Genomic DNA, 23,272 nt, shown 5'->3' with positions numbered 1-23,272 from the left:
AATTATGTATGATTATATTTAAGTAATATTATTTTTTATAATCAAAAGCATCCATTTATTCTAGATTAATTCTAATTCATTTTTTTAAATGTATACGCAGTCATTTGGAAAGACCTTGCTTGGTGTTATACTGGATATACAGATTTCTGCAATAATAAACTATGACTTCCATAAACTTTGACTTCCATCTAGCGCTCAAGTAATCTGACACAGAAATCAGACGTTCTGATCTGAATCATTCTTTTTCTTCCTGTTTATCAATCGCTTCATCCTGGTCAGAGTCACAAGGGAGGAATACCATGGACAGCATGCCAGTCCATTACAGGGCTTTGGTTGTTCATAGTTTCACAAGGTTCACAAGGCATGTCCTTTTCTTCTTTTGCCTTTTGCCTCCAAACACAACTGTTGTTCAATTTTAGAAGGAAAATATATTTACATAAACAATAATAGTAAAAACATAATACATTTTTGTCTTTGTAATGTTTTATTTAAATATAAGTCAAAGTGGATTTACAAGTCGTTGATTTCTGTTCTTATTTGCACTTCATTCTGTCCCAGCTTTTCTGGAATGGAGATTTGTACATTCATGCTTGCCACTTTTCTTAAAAGTACAGCCAATATTAAGCAAAATCATCTCAACCAATAGGGGGGTAAGGCAGCAACATGTTTATTGAGGACCTGGGCTCCATTCTCACACTGTTGGGAGTCTCACATATATTCTCCAGTGAGAACAGCATGACCCTCTTCTGTCAGGTTTAAAAGCCCAGTCCATTCTGCTTGCTCCAGGCTCTCCCCAAGAACTGTAAGGAATCATCTGTTTTGTAAGAGGGTCCTGTTACATACCAGCTGAGAACAGATGGTTCGTTCAGAGTGCATCCTTTTACATTCACACAGACACAACAAACATCAAAGAGTTGGAGATTTCAATATAAGTACTGAGAGAAGAACAAGGATACGACTACATGCAAAATCAGCACATTCATAAAGTAACAGGGATTGTTTTCTTTTATATAATGCTCTTGAATTTCATCTCCATTTTATGATGTTTAAAAATCTTGGTGCACCCAGAGCTTTGTCATTAAGATAACATATTGGTGGAACAATGTAAATATGTACACTAGTAGTTCCCTAAATGAACCTTATCATAAGAACCCCTAATCACATATTTACACATACAAAACATGTACATATGCTTGTTAGAAACATGAATGTAATGGCAGTCTCTGAATTTCCAACACAGTTTTTTGTGACAGTATTTACATTTAAGGTATTTAGCAGATGCTTTTATCCAAAGCGACTTACAGTATACAGTCTAAGCAATTAAGGGTTAAGGGCCCTGCTCAAGGGCCCAACAGTGACAACCTGAAAGTGGTGGGGTTTGAACCAGCGACCTTCTACTTACTAGTCCAGCGCCTTAACTGCACAACTATTTAAAGCATACCCTTTGCCCAAAATAGTTTGCATTAAGTTATATGTGGATTTTATTGCTGGATAAATTGTACTGTGGTATTATTCATCAGCTATACAGGCCTCCTTTGTCCTTATGATTGACTGCAACTGGCGACTGACACCTTATTTACACATCATCTATACACACACACACTGAAATATGAACGACTCGCCACAGATTAATGAAAAAGATGTAATAAGCTGCAGATCAAGTCACTAAGCTGATAGTAAACCCAGTTGATCATTGTGTTTGCCTCGGGTAAACACTGAAAAATCATGCAGCCAGTCACTAAGGGTAAGCCATGTACATTATCAAAAGTTGTTGGTGAGCTATTAGTTGTTTTTAACCCGCTGGCCCAGAGCGAAATGTTATTGCAATCTTTCAGCCAACACGGCAGGCCTGACGGGGGGTTATCCACAGGCCACTGCTGCTGGTTCATACGATCAATAACGCAAATGGCATCTACAAAAGTGTGTCCTCTCTTGAGCTATTTATAGTCTGTCTTTCAGTAATTTATTGGGATTTCTGTGAGCAGGTGTAATTTTTTACTGGCTGGATAAAGGTTAAATGTTAATTTTAGGGTAATAAGTGTGTAAATTTTGTAAAAAAGTACAAGTCTTGGAAAGATACACAGAGTGATTACTGTGTGTGTGTGTATCACTGTAATGTTTAACAGTATATTTTTGCGGCATGACGAAGCATTTATCATTTTATTGAGACAATGTAAATAAGACAGCAAGCCGACTTCTCATTTAAAATGAAAATTCATATTTTATTGGTACATACATTAATTTAATCAAGGGCAAAAACTAAGAAAACAAAAAAATATATATAATATATATATCAAAGAGAGGGATGTCTACAGGATTAGAAGAGGGACAGATCACCATTTAGTTTCAATTACAAGTGCAGGGCTGGCAAATCTCTTACAATTTGAATATATATCGATGAAACTGTATCGAGTCTTAGAATCCAATTTAAAAATTAACACAGTGGGGCGATGAGATTACTGCTTTGGTTGGCCTTTAAGTACTGCGTCCACCTGACCAAGTATGAAAACAACAATGAGACATATAGCCTGGTGATGGTGCCCTTCAATCGAGCCAACGTAACACAAATTTAGAAAATCAGAGGAAACAGGAAAGACAGGTTCATGAGGTTTTGTCCACTTTTTTTGTACACATTAGGTCAAAATGGCTTTAGGCGATGCTAAGGAAGATACATTTCCATACAGTTATACAGAACTTTGCTACTACCTTAAATATACAAGCACAAATACACAAAATGAAATAAAAGCCCACAATTAATTACTCTCTTTTTTTTAAAAATAATACAAACCAATATAATTTGAGGGTTGAGATTTGAAGGACCTAACAAGTCCTCATTACTCCTTGGTCTGTAGCTTTCAACGTCGGTAAAAAAAAAAAGAAAATAAAAACATTCTAGGGAAATAGAGGCTGGTATAAAATGCGGATAAAATTTTTCAAAACGTGTCATTTAAACGCTTACCAGCTCACCCATTTCAAACAATGACGACTCTGGGCTGTTCTACAGCATGGCGTAGTGTACTGGGTTTCATGTGTTGTATGGCATTAGTCCAAATCTTTCACTAATGACAGGGAACATTCTGCAATCATGTACGCCTGCTTCAGAGAGGAACGGGCTGGGTTTCAGAGCAAACAGACCTTACAGCATGGCCATCGAGAGTGTGTATCTGTTTGTGTTTGCACTCTGCTGGCGTTTTACACGTTGATCTTCTCCTCTGAGGACAAAACTTCTTAACCAACTTCTTAACTTAAACACTTGAACTATCTACACCCTCCTCAAAGGAGCATTCACACAATAAAACACCAGCAGTTTTATGGTCACGGTGGTATTAAAACCCAATACATTCATTTTACACTTGTTCTTAGACCTGGCTCTCAGTCCTGACCTTCGGTCTCGCTCTTTCCAGCTCGCTGAGACAGAGAGAAATGGGTGACCGTCAGTTAGTGAACGTAGATCTGCATGTAGATGAGTGAGTCGGCCATGTGCCTTACTTCCTCTGTGACCTCCTCTCTCTTCTCTTCCCCTCCCGCCCCCCTTCCCTCTGGGCCTGAGTCTCACTGAGAGGCTTGAGAGGTGGGGTTATCACTCTTGCTCTCCTGGCTGGATGGAGCTTTGTTGTTCCAGGGACTGTTGGAGCCCAGAGCTGGGGAGTTGTTAAAGCTGTCCTCGTCGTCAATGCCATTGGCAGCATCGAATTGCGTGTTCTCTAGCCGAGTAATCAGACGCTCATCTTCGTCACCGAACTCCCCTCCCATCAGAGTGGGCTCACCCACCACCATCACATCCTACAAGAAGGGAGACGAACCATTATATAACTGCAGGGAGCGGTAAAATAAACCAACCGTGCAATTGTTTAAATCTGCTTACAGGTACTTGGCTGGATAGTGGGAAGCTGCTGGCAGGACTTTTCTTCTTGCTGTTGGTGGTGGTGTTGGTGCCTCCCCCTGCGCTCATGGTACTGCCGCCTGAGATCTTGCGCTTCCGTCGCTTGCCTGGCGCTGGGCGTGCTGGCTCCGCTGCAAACAGAAACATGCAAGTTAGCATCAGTCTTATAACTCAGCCACCCAATAATCCAAGAGTCTTATAACTCAGCCACCCAATAATCCAAGAGTCTTATAACTCAGCCACCCAATAATCCAAGAGTCTTATAACTCAGCCACCCAATAATCCAACAGTCTTATAACTCAGCCACCCAATAATCCAACAGTCTTATAACTCAGCCACCCAATAATCCAAGAGTTTTATAACTCAGCCACCCAATAATTCAAGTTTTATAACTCAGCCACCCAATAATCCAAGAGTCTTATAACTCAGCCACCCAATAATCCAAGAGTCTTATAACTCAGCCACCCAATAATTCAAGTTTTATAACTCAGCCACCCAATAATCCAAGAGTCTTATAACTCAGCCACCCAATAATCCAACAGTCTTATAACTCAGCCACCCAATAATCCAAGAGTCTTATAACTCAGCCACCCAATAATCCAAGAGTCTTATAACTCAGCCACCCAATAATCCAACAGTCTTATAACTCAGCCACCCAATAATCCAAGAGTCTTATAACTCAGCCACCCAATAATCCAACAGTCTTATAACTCAGCCACCCAATAATCCAAGAGTCTTATAACTCAGCCACCCAATAATCCAAGAGTCTTATAACTCAGCCACCCAATAATCCAACAGTCTTATAACTCAGCCACCCAATAATCCAAGAGTCTTATAACTCAGCCACCCAATAATCCAAGAGTCTTATAACTCAGCCACCCAATAATCCAAGAGTCTTATAACTCAGCCACCCAATAATCCAACAGTCTTATAACTCAGCCACCCAATAATCCAAGAGTCTTATAACTCAGCCACCCAATAATCCAACAGCTTTATAACTCAGCCCCCCAATAATCCAACAGTCCTAAAGACAGCCCCCAATAATCCAAGTCTTATAACTCAGCCACCCAATAATTCAACAGTCTTATAACTCAGCCACCCAATAATCCAACAGCTTTATAACTCAGCCACCCAATAATTCAACAGTCTTATAACTCAGCCACCCAATAATCCAACAGCTTTATAACTCAGCCACCCAATAATTCAACAGTCTTATAACTCAGCCACCGAATAATCCAACAGCTTTATAACTCAGCCCCACAATAATCCAACAGTCCTAAAGACAGCCCCCAATAATCCAAGTCTTATAACTCAGCCACCCCATAATCCAACAGCTTTATAACTCAGCCACCCAATAATTCAACAGTCTTATAACTCAGCCACCCAATAATCCAAAAGTCTTATAACTCAGCCACCCAATAATTCAAGAGTTTTATAACTCAGCCACCCAATAATCCAACAGCTTTATAACTCAGCCCCCCAATAATCCAACAGTCCTAAAGACAGCCCCCAATAATCCAAGTCTTATAACTCAGCCACCGAATAATCCAACAGCTTTATAACTCAGCCACCCAATAATCCTGTCAGTGGCTTTATGATTATAATTATTATGATTTGCTTACCAGGTGGAGCTACCATCCTCTGCCATTTCTGGAACAAGCAAGTCTTGAGACAGTCCCTTGGACTCAGACTGTACGTCTTGTGTCTTGACATGAGCTCCTGCATCGGCTCCAGAATCACACACAACTGTAAAGAGACAAAATTGGCTGTTAGGATCTGTTTACCACAACTGAAGTACAAAGGGAAAAAAATACAGTATACGCTATACCACAGTAAAGGCAGTTTTATAACAACACGCCACAATGTGTGTTGCATAAATGTTAAACAGAAGCCAGCTGAAATTTCTCTCAATACGCATGATGTTAGTTGTGTCCTTATTCTCCACTGTAACAGAAGTGCCGACACTATACAACTGTGGTTAGAATAATTCAGGACTCCTCACACATGCAAGTTCAGTTGTCAAACTGAAGAATTTCAAGTTCTAAGGTTGACTATACAGCGCAAATTACTGCTTTACTGATATTAATTACATCTGCTTTACTGAAAAGACAGTAAATAAGACTTCTTTCAAATCACATACAACAAAATGAATGAATGATTCCTTTCAGCTGCTCCGGGTAGGGACCACCACAGCAGATCATTCACCCACATATTAAATTTGATCCAATTTTTACACCGGATGCCTTCCTCTAGTTCATCCAGGTTTGGGACCGGTGCTAAGGGTGCACTGGTGTGTCCCCTCAATGGCTAGATGCACTTAACACCATGCACCTTGTGTATTTTTCGAGCCCACGATTGAAATGCGTGGAACTCAGACACTACTGTTACTAGCAGTGTGGCTCCCACCATTACTCCACTTTAGCTCACTTTTAAAACACATTAAAAAACAATACTACTAAACTACAATAAATAGTAGGCTGTTGAGGTTTCCCTCTTTTTGTCTATTGCAAGACATAAGTCTGTGTAGTGCATGGTAATACATTTTATTAGAACTTTAATAAAAGCAATTAAAATATTAAGTATTAAGTATTCAAATGTAAAAATACATATATTAATTGTAGTGGTTTTTTAAATTCAAACACTAACATACGCACTGTGCACTCCGGTGGTGCAGCAGTAATTACGCTAGCCCACTATAACTGGAATCAGGGGTTCAAATTCCTAGCAGTGCTATCGGCCAGTCGGGCATCTACATACAGACATGACTGGCAATGTCTGGGGTGTCACGGCATTGCACCCATTAATTCTGGAGATGCCAGACTCACAATAACTCTGACCAGGATAAAGCGGTGGTAAAACATGAAGATAAAATGAACCTAAGCTAGGTCTCTCAATTCTGGTCCTGAAGGCCCAATTCCCCGCAGAGCTATACTTGCTTTTGGCTCAGCTGATCCAACTTCATAATGAGCTCATGAACTACATCAGGATTGTTGGGAGCAGGATAAGTCTCAAGTACAGGATTGAGGAAAAAACCCTGATTTAACACAAATTAAGTTCATAGTTCATTCAGCTTGCTAGTAAAATCACATCACAGTATATACCATAGTAAAGTGTCATGTGCGTGAGTTATATAATCAACATTTATATAGTTAACAGCAAATCTAATCACAGTCCAAGACATATGGAGGCTGTGTGAGCACTCACTCGGAGGTAGTTCAGAGTGGAGTTGGAGAGGCCGCATCTAGTGATGTTCTTCGACAGCTGGTCCACCATCTGCGGGTCCTGAGCCTGGAACACCAAACGACAGACGAATTAAATATTAATGTTTTTAATAGGAGAACTACGTATGACCATGTTTCTGTGTTAATGTGACAAGGTTTGTCACATACGTGCATAGCCAGGATGCTTCGAGGGATGAGCTCTCTGTGCTGTCTTATGCTGAAGTGCCATGTCTTTATCCTCATCATGTCGTCAAACATGAACTCCAGGTACAAACGACCCTCCACACAAACCTGCCATTCAATACACACACACACACACACACACAGGGTGTGGAAAATTTACTGATCACACAATCATACCTCAGACACATACCTCACAAACACTAAATATCACAACTGCTTGTTTGCATGTATATAAATGTTTTCAATGACTAGACTGCTCAACAGGTAGAGAGGGATATTAAAAGTCATTTAAAAATACATCTGAATCCCTGAAGTGGGGTTGATTGTGCACTTATAAATATAAACATAAATATAAAATGTATGTACTTGTAAGAATTTGTAAGAAAGTCTCACCTGTGTGAACATGGGTTTGCCATTCTGAGTGACCATCGTACACTGGTCACAGTCCAGAGACACAAAGTTATTGTGGAAGGACTCTTTAGGGTGCTTTAGTACATAGTAGAGCTCAGTGGCGCCTCCCTCAAATATACTGCGAAAGTAGCGTGGGATCAACGTCCGGCCGATCGCTAAAGAGGAGAAAGCAGAATTTCCGTCAGTACTCCAAAATTAATTGGGAAATAATACACAATAATAAAGTATTAAACATGTAGTAGCAACACTTATGACCACCTTCCTAACTGACAGGTCTGCGTCTATGCAGCCCCTGTGATGCACTGTGTATTCTGACACCTTTCTATCAGAACCAGCATGAACTTCTTCAGCAATCTGAGCTACAGTAGCTCTTCTCAAAGAGCCTTGGATGCCCATGACCCTTTCGCCGGTTTACCACTGTTCCTTTCTTGGACCACTTTTAATAGATACTGACCACTGCAGACCGGGAACACCCCACAAGAGCTGCAGATTACGAGATTCTCTGACCCAGTCGTCTAGCCATCAGTTTGGCCCTTTTCAAACTCACTCAGATCCTCACGCTCGCCCATTTTCCCACTTCTAACATCAACTTTGAGGATAAAATGTTCACTTGCTGCTTAATATATCCCCCCCACTAACAGGTGTCGTGATGAAGAGATAATCAGTGTTATTCACTTCACCTCTCAGTGGTCATAATGTTATGCCTGGTCGGTGTACATCCTTGCATATGTACTGTTAAGTCTGAAACACTGACGTTTGTCTGAACCAAACACATCAAACCACGTCTTTACGTTTGGTTTGTGCACAAGGGCGACAGTTAGGAGCATATAATTTTTATCTTATAATTAATTTTATACACCTGGTAGCAATAAGTGTGGACGAAACATGAAGTCAATACAGTGGAACCACAATTTAAGAAACAAAATCTGAAAAACCAAATGTCCGGTCTAATTGTTTAAAAATCTCAGGAGAAGCGTACCAAGACCAGTAATTGTCCGCTAGCCGATGCATGTCTATTAGTTTACACGAGTGAGAGGCTTTATTTAGTCAGGAGACTTGCTTTGTTTTCGCCATTTTCTCGCTTTTATGCTTAATTTTTGCAAGTTTAGTCCTCAGTTATGTACCAGCGCTGCTCTAGTAGCCACGAGCAGTGCTTCAGACTCCGAATAATAGATACTCTGAGTCTCCACTATACAATCATGGCAAAAGAAATCTCCTATACCACACAAGGTAAATGAAATTTCTCCCCAGTAGTACAGTAAAGCAATTTTAATACTTATTTACAGGTTTTACATTACATATTTACATATCTATTTATGTTGTTCATTTTACTGTTTATCATATGTGCATGTTTAACACTTTCGTGGACCTTAGTGCCGTGTTTTAGCCTGTTAAATCAAGGTTCCACTGTCATTAAAAAGGGTGTGTGTATACTTTAGGCAATATAGTGCATATTTAAACTTAGAATTGAATGATAAACATTTCTAAAACCTCGTACATCCTCCACTATAGTTAACTGTGGTGTGTATAAATATGATCCTCTTTAAATCAAAACACTAAATGTTTGTTGCCAGAAAACCTTCCAACAAAAGTGCCTGTTTCTAGCTGCAATTTCAGTGGCTTTCAGCAAACTCATTGTGCATATGTTTGTGTTTAAAGAGAAAGAAAAGGAATTTTTCTGGCATACATTCTAAGTACTTTGTTGGCATCGATATGCTGTTTAGTTTTAAGACTATTAAGATTTTGAACTTGTTGACTCAGAAATTTTACAGTTCACGGCAAAATCTCTAATCATCATCCTTAGAAAATATTTGCATGTACTTCACTGTGTGTGGGCAAAATACACATCGTTCCTTTTCAGAACAGAATCATTAGATACATTTGTTCAGTTCTCTTTCCCATTTTTGTAAATGAAAACAAGTTGGCTGAGAACCCCAATTACCACCAAGAACAGTTATACAGAACACAATGTTTTACATTATTTGAGCCTTACTGTATCGTTTAGGGCCATCCTCTAGACAGAAAGTGATTGTCAGCATGGCATCATCCTCGAAAAACTCTGTAGTGAAAGCGTCCCACCAGAGATTATCACAGTCCTGAAGGGAGAGGGAGAAACAGTCAAAAGCTAGACAGAGGGCTGTTCATTACAGAACAGAGGAACTAATTACAGATTTTAATCATTAACACTCTTTGGTCCATAGCTACAACGAGACGGCCGCATTAAAAGTAAATATACATGTTTGATGGCATCTATTGTATTTGGTACAGTCGAAGCAAATGAGAGTTTTGGGTCTTGCTCCAGTGTCCAACAGTGGCAACCTGGCTGTAGTGGGTTTGAAACAGCAACCCTTTGATTACTAGCCAAATACTCCAACAGTTGAACTACCACTGCCCTGTCCAACAACATTATTAAATCCTAAAGAACCTAAAGTAGAAAAATCTGAATTAATCAAATGTGTTGTAATGAGATTAACGCACTATTTTTTGTGAATTTAGCATCACATTTAAACCTTAAATTATTTTGGGTAGTTCACGTTGTGTCTGGAATGCTTGCAACGGGATATTTTAGGCAGGTGTAGAAATAAATGTTGCTTTGGATGGCATCAGGCGTTTCTGTGACGGGCAGGCTATTTGTGCATATGTGATTTGGTCTCCGAATACTATTGGAGGTCGCTAATGCTTCAGTCATGGGAAAATGCGTTTTTTATGTCTTTGCCTTGCTCACCTCTGTCCAGTTCTGTAGCCGTTTGTTAAGCTCAAATATCCTGTAGTCTGTCTGGTTCCCATATGGCGTGTGCCTCCTAATAGAACAGATAGAACCATAAGAGAGACGCTGGTTAGACCCTATAGTGACCCTTACCATGACTGTTAATGGATACATACAGTATATAAAGCACATTATTATGGCAAGATGTGAATGCAATTTCTCATAGATTACAAGATCAAAGAGAGGCCAATACATACCCTATTCCTGGTTCTAGGTATGTCGGTGGGTACAAGGGCGTTGGGCTGCAGATCAAGACAAAGAAAAGTGTCATTACTTATAAAACACACAGCATTAACAACAACAATTCTCAAAAATATCATGTCACATCACTACATCTTGTTTACCACAAACAACTAAGTTCACTAGTGCGTATTTCACCAGCTTTTGTATGGGGCAATACAAACTGCAGCATAGCTGATTTAGGATTAAGTATGATACACCCCCCAGCTCTTGTTGGAACTGTTTTAGAGGACAGGAAAGAACCCCCCCAAGCCTCCCCCTCCCTTACGGGTCATCTTCTTATCTCTACGGTGCAGTAAAGCCAGCCAGACATAGCAGCCCTGCACTTTTACTGCCACCACCCCCTCACTGTCCAATCAGGACAGAGGCAATTGAATGACAGCTCATTTGACCACAGACACGTAGAATAGTACCCTACTATCTCAATACGACCGAACTGCTACTAACTGATATAGAGCCACCAGTATTATACACACAAACAAAACAAAACAGACAACAACGTTTTCTTAATGACTACCAACTCAGTTACTGTAACATCAACATGGAATAGAACGGATGAGCACACGACAGGATGGCATTCACGTTTCTGCAGGATCTTATCATGTAATACAGACGTTTATGCATTGGTACTCTCTATATAACTAGAACCCGTTTTCCAGTCACCAACAAATTAGTGGAGGTGCCCATTACTCTTAGATCAGTGACTAACCTGCATATCAAGTCATATCAAAACACTGTTCTCTGCTTTATATATACTTTAGCTTAAAAAAAAAAAAAAAAAAGTATTTTATATACTGGAGTGTAACATTCACTATTGCACACCCCTAATAATTATGAGGTTCTTCTCAATTAATACTTTTACATTTGTTTCTAAATTATTTTGGCTGTCATATACAGTTCCTGCACTCTGTATCTGGTCGGGGTTAACTGTAATAATATTTATTTCTTTAGATGTTGTATGCCGTGCTTACACAGTGGGTATATTCACAGCTGGAAAGGTCAGTAATTCTCATATTTCAGTTTATAGTCTTAGTCAAGTGTTGTTCTTATGTTTTTCTTCAGATGTGCCCTTTCAGAACAATTTTTTTCCAAATACTTGTGAACCGTTTTTATTTCGGCTTGATTAAAGATGTTGCTCATAGTCTTTGCTATTACTATAGACTGTCTATGCTAAAAGTATTTAGGACATTCAGCTGGTATGTGTTTTAACTGCAATGATACCCTTCATCCGCATAAGAAGTCTCATAGTACAGCACTGTACAGCAATTATGTTTTTGAAAGTCAGGCAGCATAAACTGTGAATGAAAGAAAAGAGAGACTCACCCCACGTCTCTGTCCAGCATGGTGCCGGGGTGGAAGGGGGGGAAAGCACTGCCGTTGGGGGGTTCCTTTGGGGAGTACAGCTTGAATGATTTTGAGGAACAGCCTGAAAGACACAGAAAGGGGGATTAGAGAGCTACAACAGACATGAACCGACAAACCACTGCAATATAAGCATCTACAGACTCAGGTTTTGTGTGTTAGTGTATAGCATGCATTGTAAATGTTGATTTGGGGGGATTAAACCACCTGAGTAAATACACTAGACAGTAAATACTGAATATTAGAGATTTTGTCATACTAATAAAACATTAAAATGGAGCGTAATCCGAAGAAAGAAGTCATAAACTGATTTACTGATTCCGTGTAAGAACAATGGTAAGATTTAACATGATTTTAACAGTTAAATTCTAAATAGTTTTTAAATATATATAAAAACTAAATGTATACATTTTCATCGTGCCATTCAAAAGCACCAAACTTAACTGTATGAACATTAAATCTCGATATCATGATTACAAATAACAATATACAATGTTGTTATCAGTACACTTAAGTAAATCATTTGTTATTAAATATATTTGCAATACAAAACATGGAAGAGCAGCTCACAATTTGATACTACAGGCTTATAAATACAAACAATCAATACTTGTGTGCAGCTTTGAGATGTGTTTTGATCACTGTCGAGAACCAATCATACGCTGTAAAACTGCTGCATTTGTAATGCACTAAAATATATATAAGACGTTTAAGGAGCCCAGCGGTCAATTTTAAAACAATACAAAACAACATACAAGACCTTGGGCCAAAGTCAACATTAGAATATTGGTACATTTCCATTCACCTCATTTTGACAGCAGCTGTGGCTAAATGAGTGACAGATAGAAAGGCAGATACAGCCCACCCTCATTCATTTCAATCTAACACATAGATCAGGCCGAGTCTAGGGCTTGCTGCACACACGGCCAGGGCAGAAAGGGGTGGTAAAGAGCAGACACGCCCCTCACCCTATCCATCCTGCCTGTTAAAAGGATCTACTGCAATAAGCATTCAACCTCGACAGGGTCACGACCCCTGCCGTCACGGGAACGACTCCGCCTAATAATGACGGGCCGTCGTGTCTCGCAAATAAATCTGTTCGATGTCAACGTCGCGGGTCTGTCATAAAACCACAAGGGGTTTTACAAGGTTTGTCTTTTGTGAATGCTTAATAAGAGAAGGGCTGCAGCACAATAGCCAGAGGTTTTGCAAACAATAATGCAAAAAAAATATTGGACATGTGTCACATGCGTACTGTCAAACTGATTACTGATCTCTGAATGAAAATAAAAAACACACCCTGGTCAGAATAATTAGTTGCATCTACTGAATTAAGACAGACGATAAGTATAAAAGTATGAAATCAAACAACATGCACTGAAGTCCAATCAAGTCAAATCAACAAAACCTCTCATATGAAGTTTGATCAATTACTTAAATAGTTTATTATGGTATATGTGATTTTATATCAGTGTTTTTTTATTTATTTAGATTGTAGAACACTTTATTACTTTATATTACATTCAAACTTTAAATCTAGCGCAACTTTACATTATGAAATTCAGATTATGTTCATTTGGAGTAATGTGAATAAATAAAACATTACTTTTCTTTTGACACGTCCTGACAGTCTACACTGCAGTATAAACAGTTGCGCTACATCTTCACATCACACATTTTATGTGCATGATACACTGCTTCTACACACAAAAGACTCAACAGATATGTATGATATAACAGCCAATAGACATTTACTAATTAGGTCTAGGTTTAATAGAACATTTCTACAGTCCAGTCAAATAAAATAAATAAGATCTGAGTGACATTGCATCCGCTGTGCAGTTATACATTGTGGTTTTCTATTTTGATAGCTGCACCATCAAGGGGGGGGGAGATTTCATCCCCAGTTAACTATAGATGTCAAAATTGTCAATATTTATCCAACCCGTCCTTGTGCATTTGACCAAATTAAATCAGCTTACATTCTAACATAGTGAAGATGTGATAAATAGCCATCTGGCCATTTTTCCACTTCCCAGTTGCTCTTAGGTATGTGTCTAGTACAGCAGGGGACAGGGGGGTTCATTTTGGTCTTCAGTAAAATGAATAAAGGCCCGGTCATTTCAGGGTGCTTTATCAGAGAGGTGTCCTCCCCCATCACAGCCGAGCTTTTATCCATCTCCCCATGGTCTCCATTAATTGGACCTTTTTATCACACCCACTTTGTATGACAACTTCCTATACACACACCTGCTACTCGAGTGTATAATAGCGTATGAAGGTAATGTTCAGCCAACCTGTTCGGTGTATGAACAAACAGAAAAGCCACAGAAGGTCAACAAATGAGCCTGTTCTGTTTACACTGCCAAAACAATTTCATAAAAGAGGTATTTTACAACACCTGGAGACAAAATATATTCTATTTAAAGATTGATATCAAAGTTATACACACATACAACAGCTGATGACCCTTGTGATTCATTTATCTCCAACTTAAGACTTAACAATTCAGAAAAGATGATGCTGATTACAAGGTTTTCCTGTCCAACAGGACCTCACAGCACTGAGGACACAATGAAGCCACGTTCTTCACCAACAAGTGTTACTCAAATCTTCTGTTCCTCAACAGGAATCATAATTCTCAGTTCAGACCACATGTATTTTTAAACAACATCATCTACTTTAACCTTAAAACATCATAATACTGCAATTTTCTGATAGCCTTCCTAAAGAGGGACACATTAAACGCATTAACATGTATTTTTCCCTGCTTTATTGTTCCTACTTGAATTCAATCCTAATATCAAAGCTCAAAATTTTACACAATGCACAATCCTGTTCCAAAACTGAGCATTTAAATAACATAGCCGACTCTCTACCAGCAAGAAATAATAAACATCACAGACATAATCAGGGTTTTTCCTGCCATTGTAATTTTAAGGTGGGCCACCAAAATAAAACCTCAACTATCCTGTTAGTCAGCAATTTAAAACAGTCAATGTTTAGTTGAGGTTTTATTAAAAATCTATTCAAGCACACCTAAGTTTATCCTTTAAAGCAAGCCACACACCACCTAAATCAGAAAAACCTAAGTTCAGAAAAAAGCCCAGATAAATAACAACCTGACCAATGTTGCCATGTATGTGTAAATGTCCCAAAATATTCTAAAAATCCTTGCTATCTGACCTCCTCCTGAACCAAACACGTGGTATTTTTGATTTTTTTTGTAAAGACACTGAGGATGCTACAAAAATTTTAAGATACACTATATACAGAGCATTCAGTTTGCCGACAAAGTGCTAGCAAAACATAAATGGCTTGTTAAAATGGGTTTCAACTGTTTGTTGTCAGACTCAGACTTTATTGTCATTCAAAACCACCTCAAACAAGGAAAATGTACTGAAGCCAGCGCATCAGTCAAACCGTGTAATAAGACTGAGAAGTTCCCTAAACTGTTTGGAACGCAGTCTGAGATGTGCATAAGCATAATATTAACATGAAGATGTCATATCACAACTGGGGGCAATACAGCCAAAAAGGTATTTTATGAGAGTGCACTTTTAGAGCATGTTATTGAATACAAGAGGTCACAATATAGCATTTTGTAGAAAAGGGTTATTTGGTTTATGTATATCAGTGATGTGTGCTGGATTAAATAGAAAATCTAAGCATGCACACCTTATACACAAGTATATTATCATTCCTGAGCCATACCTTTTCATTTTACTTTCATGGCAACTATATAAAGCAGTCTCTGCCTCGTTCAAATCAGAGAAACAGCACTGTTTTGTGACAGTTTCCAATATACTACTTATATTTGTACCAAATTATTTACAGTAACATCAAATCTGCAACCCTCATTTACATTTTCAGCATTTAGCAGACGCTTTTATCCAAAGCGACTTACACAATGAGCAATTGAGGGTTAAGGGCCTTGCTCAGGGATCCAACAGCGGCAACTTGGTGGTGACGGGGCTTGAACCGGCAACCTTCTGTTTACTAGTCCAGTACCTTAACCACTGAGCTATCACTGGCCCCCAGACCTTGTAAAACTCTTGTGGGATGAACAGAGTATCAGCAAATGACAAGATAAGGCTGTGATATGAAGCTGATCATATTTGTACTTGTACCATGATTTTATGACTGCTGAACCAGTTTATAACCAAAGTTTAGAATTTTTACATACATCATGGAATTCTTACACACATTTTTACATGGAGTGGGTTCTCGTTTCTATAAAGTCAGAACTGTCTATCACAAAGATAAAAAATTAAATTTATATTGAGCAGCCCTGGCCAGTTGATTTAAAGTAGAAAATTTTCACATGACATTAGTTTTGATCAATTATCTGCACCATGATATAAAGAGTTCACCCTCATATATATCACCCAGCCCTACATATAACCCTAATCTAATACATTTTAACAAGTATTAGCAAAATATATCAAGTTCAGCCTGTGGTTTATTACACCTGACCCTATTTGCAGCATGATTTTATTACTTTATATTGTCAAACTAGTATGTTGTTGTATGAACATCAGGGAGCAATATTAGGGATGGGTTTTCCCCCCAGATTTGATAGTCTAAATGAAACTTTCTGCAAATCACAACAGCTAATTAAAAAGTGTTTTTCCTTCATCCGAAGAGACAGAAATGACTACCACAAAGCCATTAAGAGAAATAAATAAGTAAATAAATAAATAAATAAGCAACAGTCCATTAGATCTTAAGAGCATGCCATTAACAGAGATCACTCAGCTGGTGGTTAATGATGGTCTGTCGAAATCAAATCAAGCAACAAACACTAACTTCCTGTGCAGTAAATTGCTTTCTTCAAAACAACACCTCCCCCTCTTTGATCACACAGGGCCTTTTCTCCCCTCTCTCCCACATACACACACTAAAGGCTAAAATGTGCTGATAATCTAATTCACCTCAAATGTGCCACATTATGAGTGGTGCTGACAAGACAGGGAGGAAGTAAAATCCACTAAGTGACCAGCAATTTGCACCAGCCACAGTGTAGGACATCCATCTCATCAAATATAACTATAATACATTATTGAGCAGAGAAAACAGTATACTGGAGTGAAAATGATACTTCAAATGCTTCTAGTGCACATCTGGAAAACAGCAACATGCTGGAATACAATAACAGCATAATTGCAATGTTAACTGTTTGCAAAACAATAAATGTAATAAATGTTTTGCTTATATAATATTGGTGCACAGTGTAAACACGTCCAACATGATCCTTATCAATGTAATCAATGTAATGTGCTCCACTGCTATTCAGACACTCCAATATTCCACTGTATCACACAACAGTAACTTCAAATGCTGTTGTTAGGCAATTTGGAGAATTAACAACAAAAAATGTTAATGAATTAAATTAAACATGCTAAATATCGTGTTTTATTTCCAAACAAACAAAACATTTCACCTAAGGTGCGAAATTAGTCACAAGACGCTTAGTAGCCAACCGCTACAAGACAGGGACGTGTACCAAATAGATAACATTCTAACAAAGAGTGCACTAGCTGTGCTGTGCGTTCAATTATTGTACTCCAAACGTAGTGCACGTATATAGGAAGGACGACGCCGTTTGAAACACAACCACAAGCAGTTAGCTAGGTAATTTATATTTAGTGAACAGAAACCGTTTTAATGAGCTGTATAAGGTATGCATAAAAAAAATAAAATAATGGATGTAAAAGCAGCTCTTCTGGAAGTTATTTTAGACTCCACTATAAGATAAAAAAGCAACATTTAAGGGCAAGAGCTATCCGTTTTAGTCTCCTGTCCGAGCTAGCAAGCAGGCTAACTGGTTAGGTGCTAGGCTAGCCCAAAGCAGGCACAATCAACACAAAAACAGACGAATGTAACACCAACCAAGCATGCATTTTGCTCCGAATTGCTACAGAACAACACGCTTGCAGTAATACAACATAAAGCACATTAAACAGTTTTACCTGCAAAGAATTTCTTTTCAGAAATGAATGTTTACAAGATGCAGCGAGCGGTCGGAGAGGCTCAGTTCCGTAGCCCGGGTTGAGTCCGGTGGCTACAGAGAAACAAAACGAAACCTCCCCGGTACAAACAGTGTGATCTATAACCCTAACAGCATCGGTAACACGTTCAAAATAAGATTAAAGAATAAACAGTCCTCTGTGTTGGTTTAAACGCGATGTCTTGTTTCCATTTCCAAACGCCTGCTGGCTATGAGGTTGAGGACGAAGCCCGTTATAAGCCCTTTGTTCCAGGGCAGCATGAACAATAAAGCTATAGGCCCTCCTCTCCCTCTCTCTCCTCTCTGTTCAGTTAGGTTCTCCCCCACTACAATACACAGCTCTACTCCAGCCTTTCTCATCACCATCACCATCACCATCATCATCACTTTTCCTTCATACTCAAACCCTACAGCGCAAAGAAACAGTCCACCGCCCTTTCTTACCCCATCCCCATCCTCATCCTCATCCTCATCCTCATCATCCTCCACCCTGGAGTAAACTTGGATTTGCATCTCTTATAGGCATATGCAAGCCATACTTAATGATCCATACATAAAAACATTAAAAACAAAGCTGCCTTAAAGACTTTCAACAACCATTTCAACCCTACAATAACATAAAACAAAACAAACACCAAACACCACGTAAGGAAACTTAAAGAATAAACAATGTGTTATAACATGTTTATTGTTGTATAGTAAACAGCACTATATAAGATAAGATAAGATAAGATAAGATAAGATAAGATAAGATAAGACTTTATTGATCCCCTTAGGGAAATTAACTTGTTACAGCAGCAGGAAGACAGAAAAAAATACATAAAAGTTAAAATATTGTACACATAGTGTGTAGTTGTTTACTCTAAAAAATATCCAAAAATAATATATACATTGGAAATATGCAAAATAAATTACATATTGCACTTCTTATTGCACCATTAACATGTCAGTATAGGTATGAGTGACATATTACATATTATTATTGTTATTATTATACATTATAGCTAAAGGTATTCAGTCACCTGACCATGAGCTTGCTGGACATTTCATATAAAAAAAACAAATGGTATTAAAATAGAGTGACCTGTACTGTATATGCTATATGTCTATATCCCTTACACAGTCACATATGCACCCTATTTATTTAATAATCTCCATCACACAATTTCTTACTTGAAGTTTGTCAGTGTACTGTACTGTACATCTCCACTGCACACTTGTCTGATGCTGTACTGTTTATGTCCCTGTTGTATTGTTTATTCTATGTTTATATATAGTGTTCCTTTTTCTATTATTTAATTAAATGTATATGTGTTGACATCTGCACCAAGAGAAATTCCTTGTACATCTGGTACTTGGCAAAAATAAAGGATATAAAGGATCTGATTCTGATGTGCAATATATCCATTTTCCAATTGCTTTTATCTTTGTACTTAGTAATACAGACATAAAAACATAAAAATAATAACATTAATGGAGAATATACACTGATGAGCCAAAACAGTAGGACCACCTCCTTAAGACATGCATGGAAATACCTATTTCATAACAATACTGCATGTCACACTCATGGATATATTAAATATTGGGCTGATGGTAGTTACTTATAGTTTACATGTTAAACATGTCAGATATAATCAGCATAAACAGCTGAGTAACTTTGATAAGGGCCAAAAATTTTTAGCTGCGACAACTGGGTTGAAGTATTTCCAAAACAACAAGGGTGGCTCACAGGCTGTCATGAGGACCCACAAACAGATCCGAGGAGGGACAAAGCACGAACCGTGGCTAAAACTAACTGATACCAGTGGACATTAGGGCTATGATGTCTATTAAGGATCAACAGGGCAGTTGAAGCCTAGTGGTTAAGGTACTGGACTAGTAATCAAAAAGTTGCCTGTTCAAGCCCCACCACTGCCAGGTTGCAAACTGTTGGGCCCTTGAGCAAGGCCCTTAACTCTAAATTGCTTAGACAATATACTGTCACAACACTGTAAGTCGCTTTGGATAAAAGCGTCTGCTAAATGCCGAAAATGTAAATGTAAACAGAAGGGCTACTGTGCCTCAAACAAAGTAACTATTAATTCGAATTAAGTACTGTACATACCATTAATTCTGGTCTTTGAATACATTTTACCCACTTAAAATTAGTTTTTCTATAAATAAATGTTTGTTTATGCTTATATAAACAAAGATACATTATGACATATTACTCACAAATAAATAATAAAAGATGCTTTCCTTGGAAACACAGTTCTTAGCACTACACAAATGCATTTAATAGGAATGTATGCAATAGGGCTTTATAAAATAACTGGTTAAAAGCTCGGCCCTACTAATAATTTTCTAAATGTTCAGGATGATTGGGCTGAAACCAGCATATAAAATTCACTTGACTGCTACTGAGAGCTTAATGTGACCCCACTGCACAAAAAAAGAGATTATGGTCATCAATGCGTCTAATCAAATCAACGCTCTAATTATGCATGCAAACATCTCAGCTGAGAATTAGGCCACTTCATAGCTTTAAGTCTTCTGACTGCCAGGTGTCTGACTAAAGACATAACGTAGCTCTGGGAATTCAAAATGATCAGTTAGCACTGGGGTCGATAGCAGGCCACTTCATGTCAAGGCACAAAATCAATCACTGTGGTTACATGTCGAAAATGATTGTAGATATCTTCATCAATAAAGCCAATGTAAACAGTAAAAGCATCTCTGGGCATGTCAATCAGCATCTTATAAACAAAAAATAATACAAGTTGTTATGTTTTATTTCTGCAGAGCTACCACAACACATGAAATGAAAACTTGCACACTGAGGCATCCTTAGGAAGACTGAAAGGATATGCAGAATGGTGACAAAAAATAAATGGTTAGGGAACCAAGTGCGTAACATGTGCAGGTGCTTTTACAGCATTTTCCCGTTATTTTACAGCAATTAATCCATTCAAACTGCAGTGTGAACATGTCTAGGTAATAACAGCACTGCATGTCTTATCACAAAATTATTAAAGTTGGTAAGTATGACTATGTCAGCTCCATTGTTACCACAGAGGTGTAAGATCAAAATGAATGTTGCTCCCTCCTACTGCTCATATTTGATTGGACTTTTAATTTCACTTGTATGTTGCATAAAGGTTCTGCCACATAAATACATCTACAAACCCCATTTCTGGAAAAGAGTTGCAGCATTTTGTAAAATTCAATAAAAACAAGAATCTGTGATTCGTTAATTCTCTTCTCTTATTCTAATAACTAACTTAATTGTATTTTGTAAATATAAACAAATATTTTAAATACAATGATAAAATTTGATTCCTGCAACTCATTAAAAAGTTGGGACGGGGGCACGTTTACCACCGTGTTACATCACGTTTTCCTATTAATTCCACTTTTTAATCATTTGGTAACTGAGGATGCAGTTTGCTTTGCAGTGGAATTTTTGCTCACTCTTGCTTAATACCTGACTTCAGCTGAAACAAGTCCATAGTCGCTGTTATCAGAGACTTCACAATACAGCATATATTTTTACTGGGGACAGATCTGGACTGCAGGCAGGTCAGTGAAACACACACACTTTGCATTTATGAAGCCAAGCTGTGCAGTATTTGTTGAAATAACCATGAACATTCCAGGACAAGATGTGATCTTTATGGCAGCATATGTCTCTCTAAAATCTCAATATCCCAAACAAGCTTGGACTTATTCTGACCACAGCACACTTTTCCAATGTCGTTTTCTCCATCTAAGATATATTCAGGCCCAGAGAACTCAACAGCATTTCTGCATAGAATTGATATGAGGATTTCTCTATCCATAGAGTTTAGGATGCATTCCAGGTTAAAGTGGTAAAGTGTGTTAAGTGACAATGGTTTTCCAAAGGTTTCCTGTGCCCATGTGGCTACATTTTTCACAGTAGCCTAGGACAATCCAAACTTTTTGAAGTGAGTCTCTGGATTACATAAAATCATCTGGACAAATCACTTTTGTATGTGTGGTCCAACTAGTGATCACAGAGAAATCACAAGTTACAGTAAAGTATCACTAATAAAAGAAAAGTACACCATGCCAAGTTGCTTATGTCATATTTGTGACCCTGTATATTTTTAGAAAAACCATAAATAATCATATTTTTATATGTATAGTTATTTGGTCACACACCAGTTTTAAAAATTAAAATGCCAAGACTGCCCTGACATACATGGCACAAGTGTATGTAAACTTTTGACCTTATTCGAACATACTGTGCAATGTAAACCTCTGTTACTGAGTAAAGACAATTACTGAAAGCCTAGTAACAAACAAGACCTAGCAGTTAAGGAACTGGACTAGTCGGTTCCAGGTTGTCACTGTTGGGCCCTTGAGCAAGGTCCTTAACACTTAATTGCTTAGACAATATACTGTCACAGTACCGTACGTCGCTTTGGATAAAAACGTCTGCTAAATGCCGAAAATGTAAACCAGAGTAAGTTATATTCTTGTTAGAAATATTACCGGCTACAAATGTATTCCAAGTGAGAAGCTCCAAGTCAGTTAAAATCCACAAGCTGCACTTGGCCAGCAGGTCAGACTTTGGACACGTCTAATATAAGGATTGTAGAAATGTTCTTACCAGCTGTTTCTGGTTGGTCAGTCATGATGAAAAGTCTTACTGCACGGTAGTGAAGAGCTTAACTCCCTAAGCTTCTAATGCATTAGGCGGTTTTGTCACACTTTCTGTTTCTCCTCTGCTCACTCTGACTCTTTCACTCTTTCTCCTGCATATCACTGGTGCCCAGGCTGCTAGAAGAAGGCATGTAGTCAAGTGATGGAGGGGGTGAAGACTCTCTTACCCACCTTCTGTTCAGTAGTCAACAGGAAGTCCCGAGGCACACATCTGCCAAATGTCTGATAACAGTTCATATTGCACCCCACCCCTTCCACCAATACTGCCCCCTGTTCCATCTCCTCACTGCCAGTTTAGAGATATGGTAAACGTAAGATCCAACGAGACATATCATGCCAGTACAAACTGGGACAAAATATTATTACTTCAGTTGTAGTAATGTTTAGAAATACCCATGATATGATCGCTGGGGGTCTACTTTTTTTTAGAACGGAAGAAAATTTTTCTTTACCCAAGCTATTATTTTTAAATTATAACTTTGTGCCAACACTTTGGGTAAAGTGTTTTCCTACACCAGCATTAAAGT

The 23,272-nt window shown here is 38.3% G+C and overlaps 2 protein-coding genes across 4 annotated transcripts in view; both read right to left on the bottom strand.

Moving 5' to 3' along the window:
* rpl37a (ribosomal protein L37a) overlaps positions 1-23,272 on the bottom strand; it is a 59,719-nt gene that overhangs the window by 32,285 nt on the left and 4,162 nt on the right. The gene's annotated exons all lie outside the window — the stretch shown is intronic.
* Positions 2,202-23,272, bottom strand: part of ldb1b (LIM-domain binding 1b) — a 31,666-nt gene continuing 10,595 nt past the window's right edge. For 2 of the 3 annotated variants that reach the window (XM_063013083.1, XM_063013082.1), the window contains 10 exons: positions 12,029-12,131; positions 10,663-10,707; positions 10,424-10,499; positions 9,692-9,794; positions 7,681-7,853; positions 7,273-7,395; positions 7,088-7,171; positions 5,506-5,629; positions 3,866-4,014; positions 2,202-3,783 (listed from right to left, as the gene is read on the bottom strand). In XM_063013083.1, coding sequence (XP_062869153.1) covers positions 3,553-3,783; positions 3,866-4,014; positions 5,506-5,629; positions 7,088-7,171; positions 7,273-7,395; positions 7,681-7,853; positions 9,692-9,794; positions 10,424-10,499; positions 10,663-10,707; positions 12,029-12,131 — 1,211 coding nt within the window. In that variant the 3' untranslated portion in view covers positions 2,202-3,552. Of the gene's footprint in view, positions 3,784-3,865; positions 4,015-5,505; positions 5,630-7,087; positions 7,172-7,272; positions 7,396-7,680; positions 7,854-9,691; positions 9,795-10,423; positions 10,500-10,662; positions 10,708-12,028; positions 12,132-18,039; positions 18,480-23,272 lie in introns of those variants that run through there. The other variant, XM_063013084.1, reaches the window with a different exon arrangement.

This window comes from Trichomycterus rosablanca, chromosome 17 (genome assembly GCF_030014385.1).
Source record: "Trichomycterus rosablanca isolate fTriRos1 chromosome 17, fTriRos1.hap1, whole genome shotgun sequence".
Taxonomy (NCBI): Eukaryota; Metazoa; Chordata; class Actinopteri; order Siluriformes; family Trichomycteridae; genus Trichomycterus; species Trichomycterus rosablanca.
The sequence above is the reverse complement of the archived record's forward strand: the minus strand, read 5'-3'. Positions and strand labels throughout refer to the sequence as shown.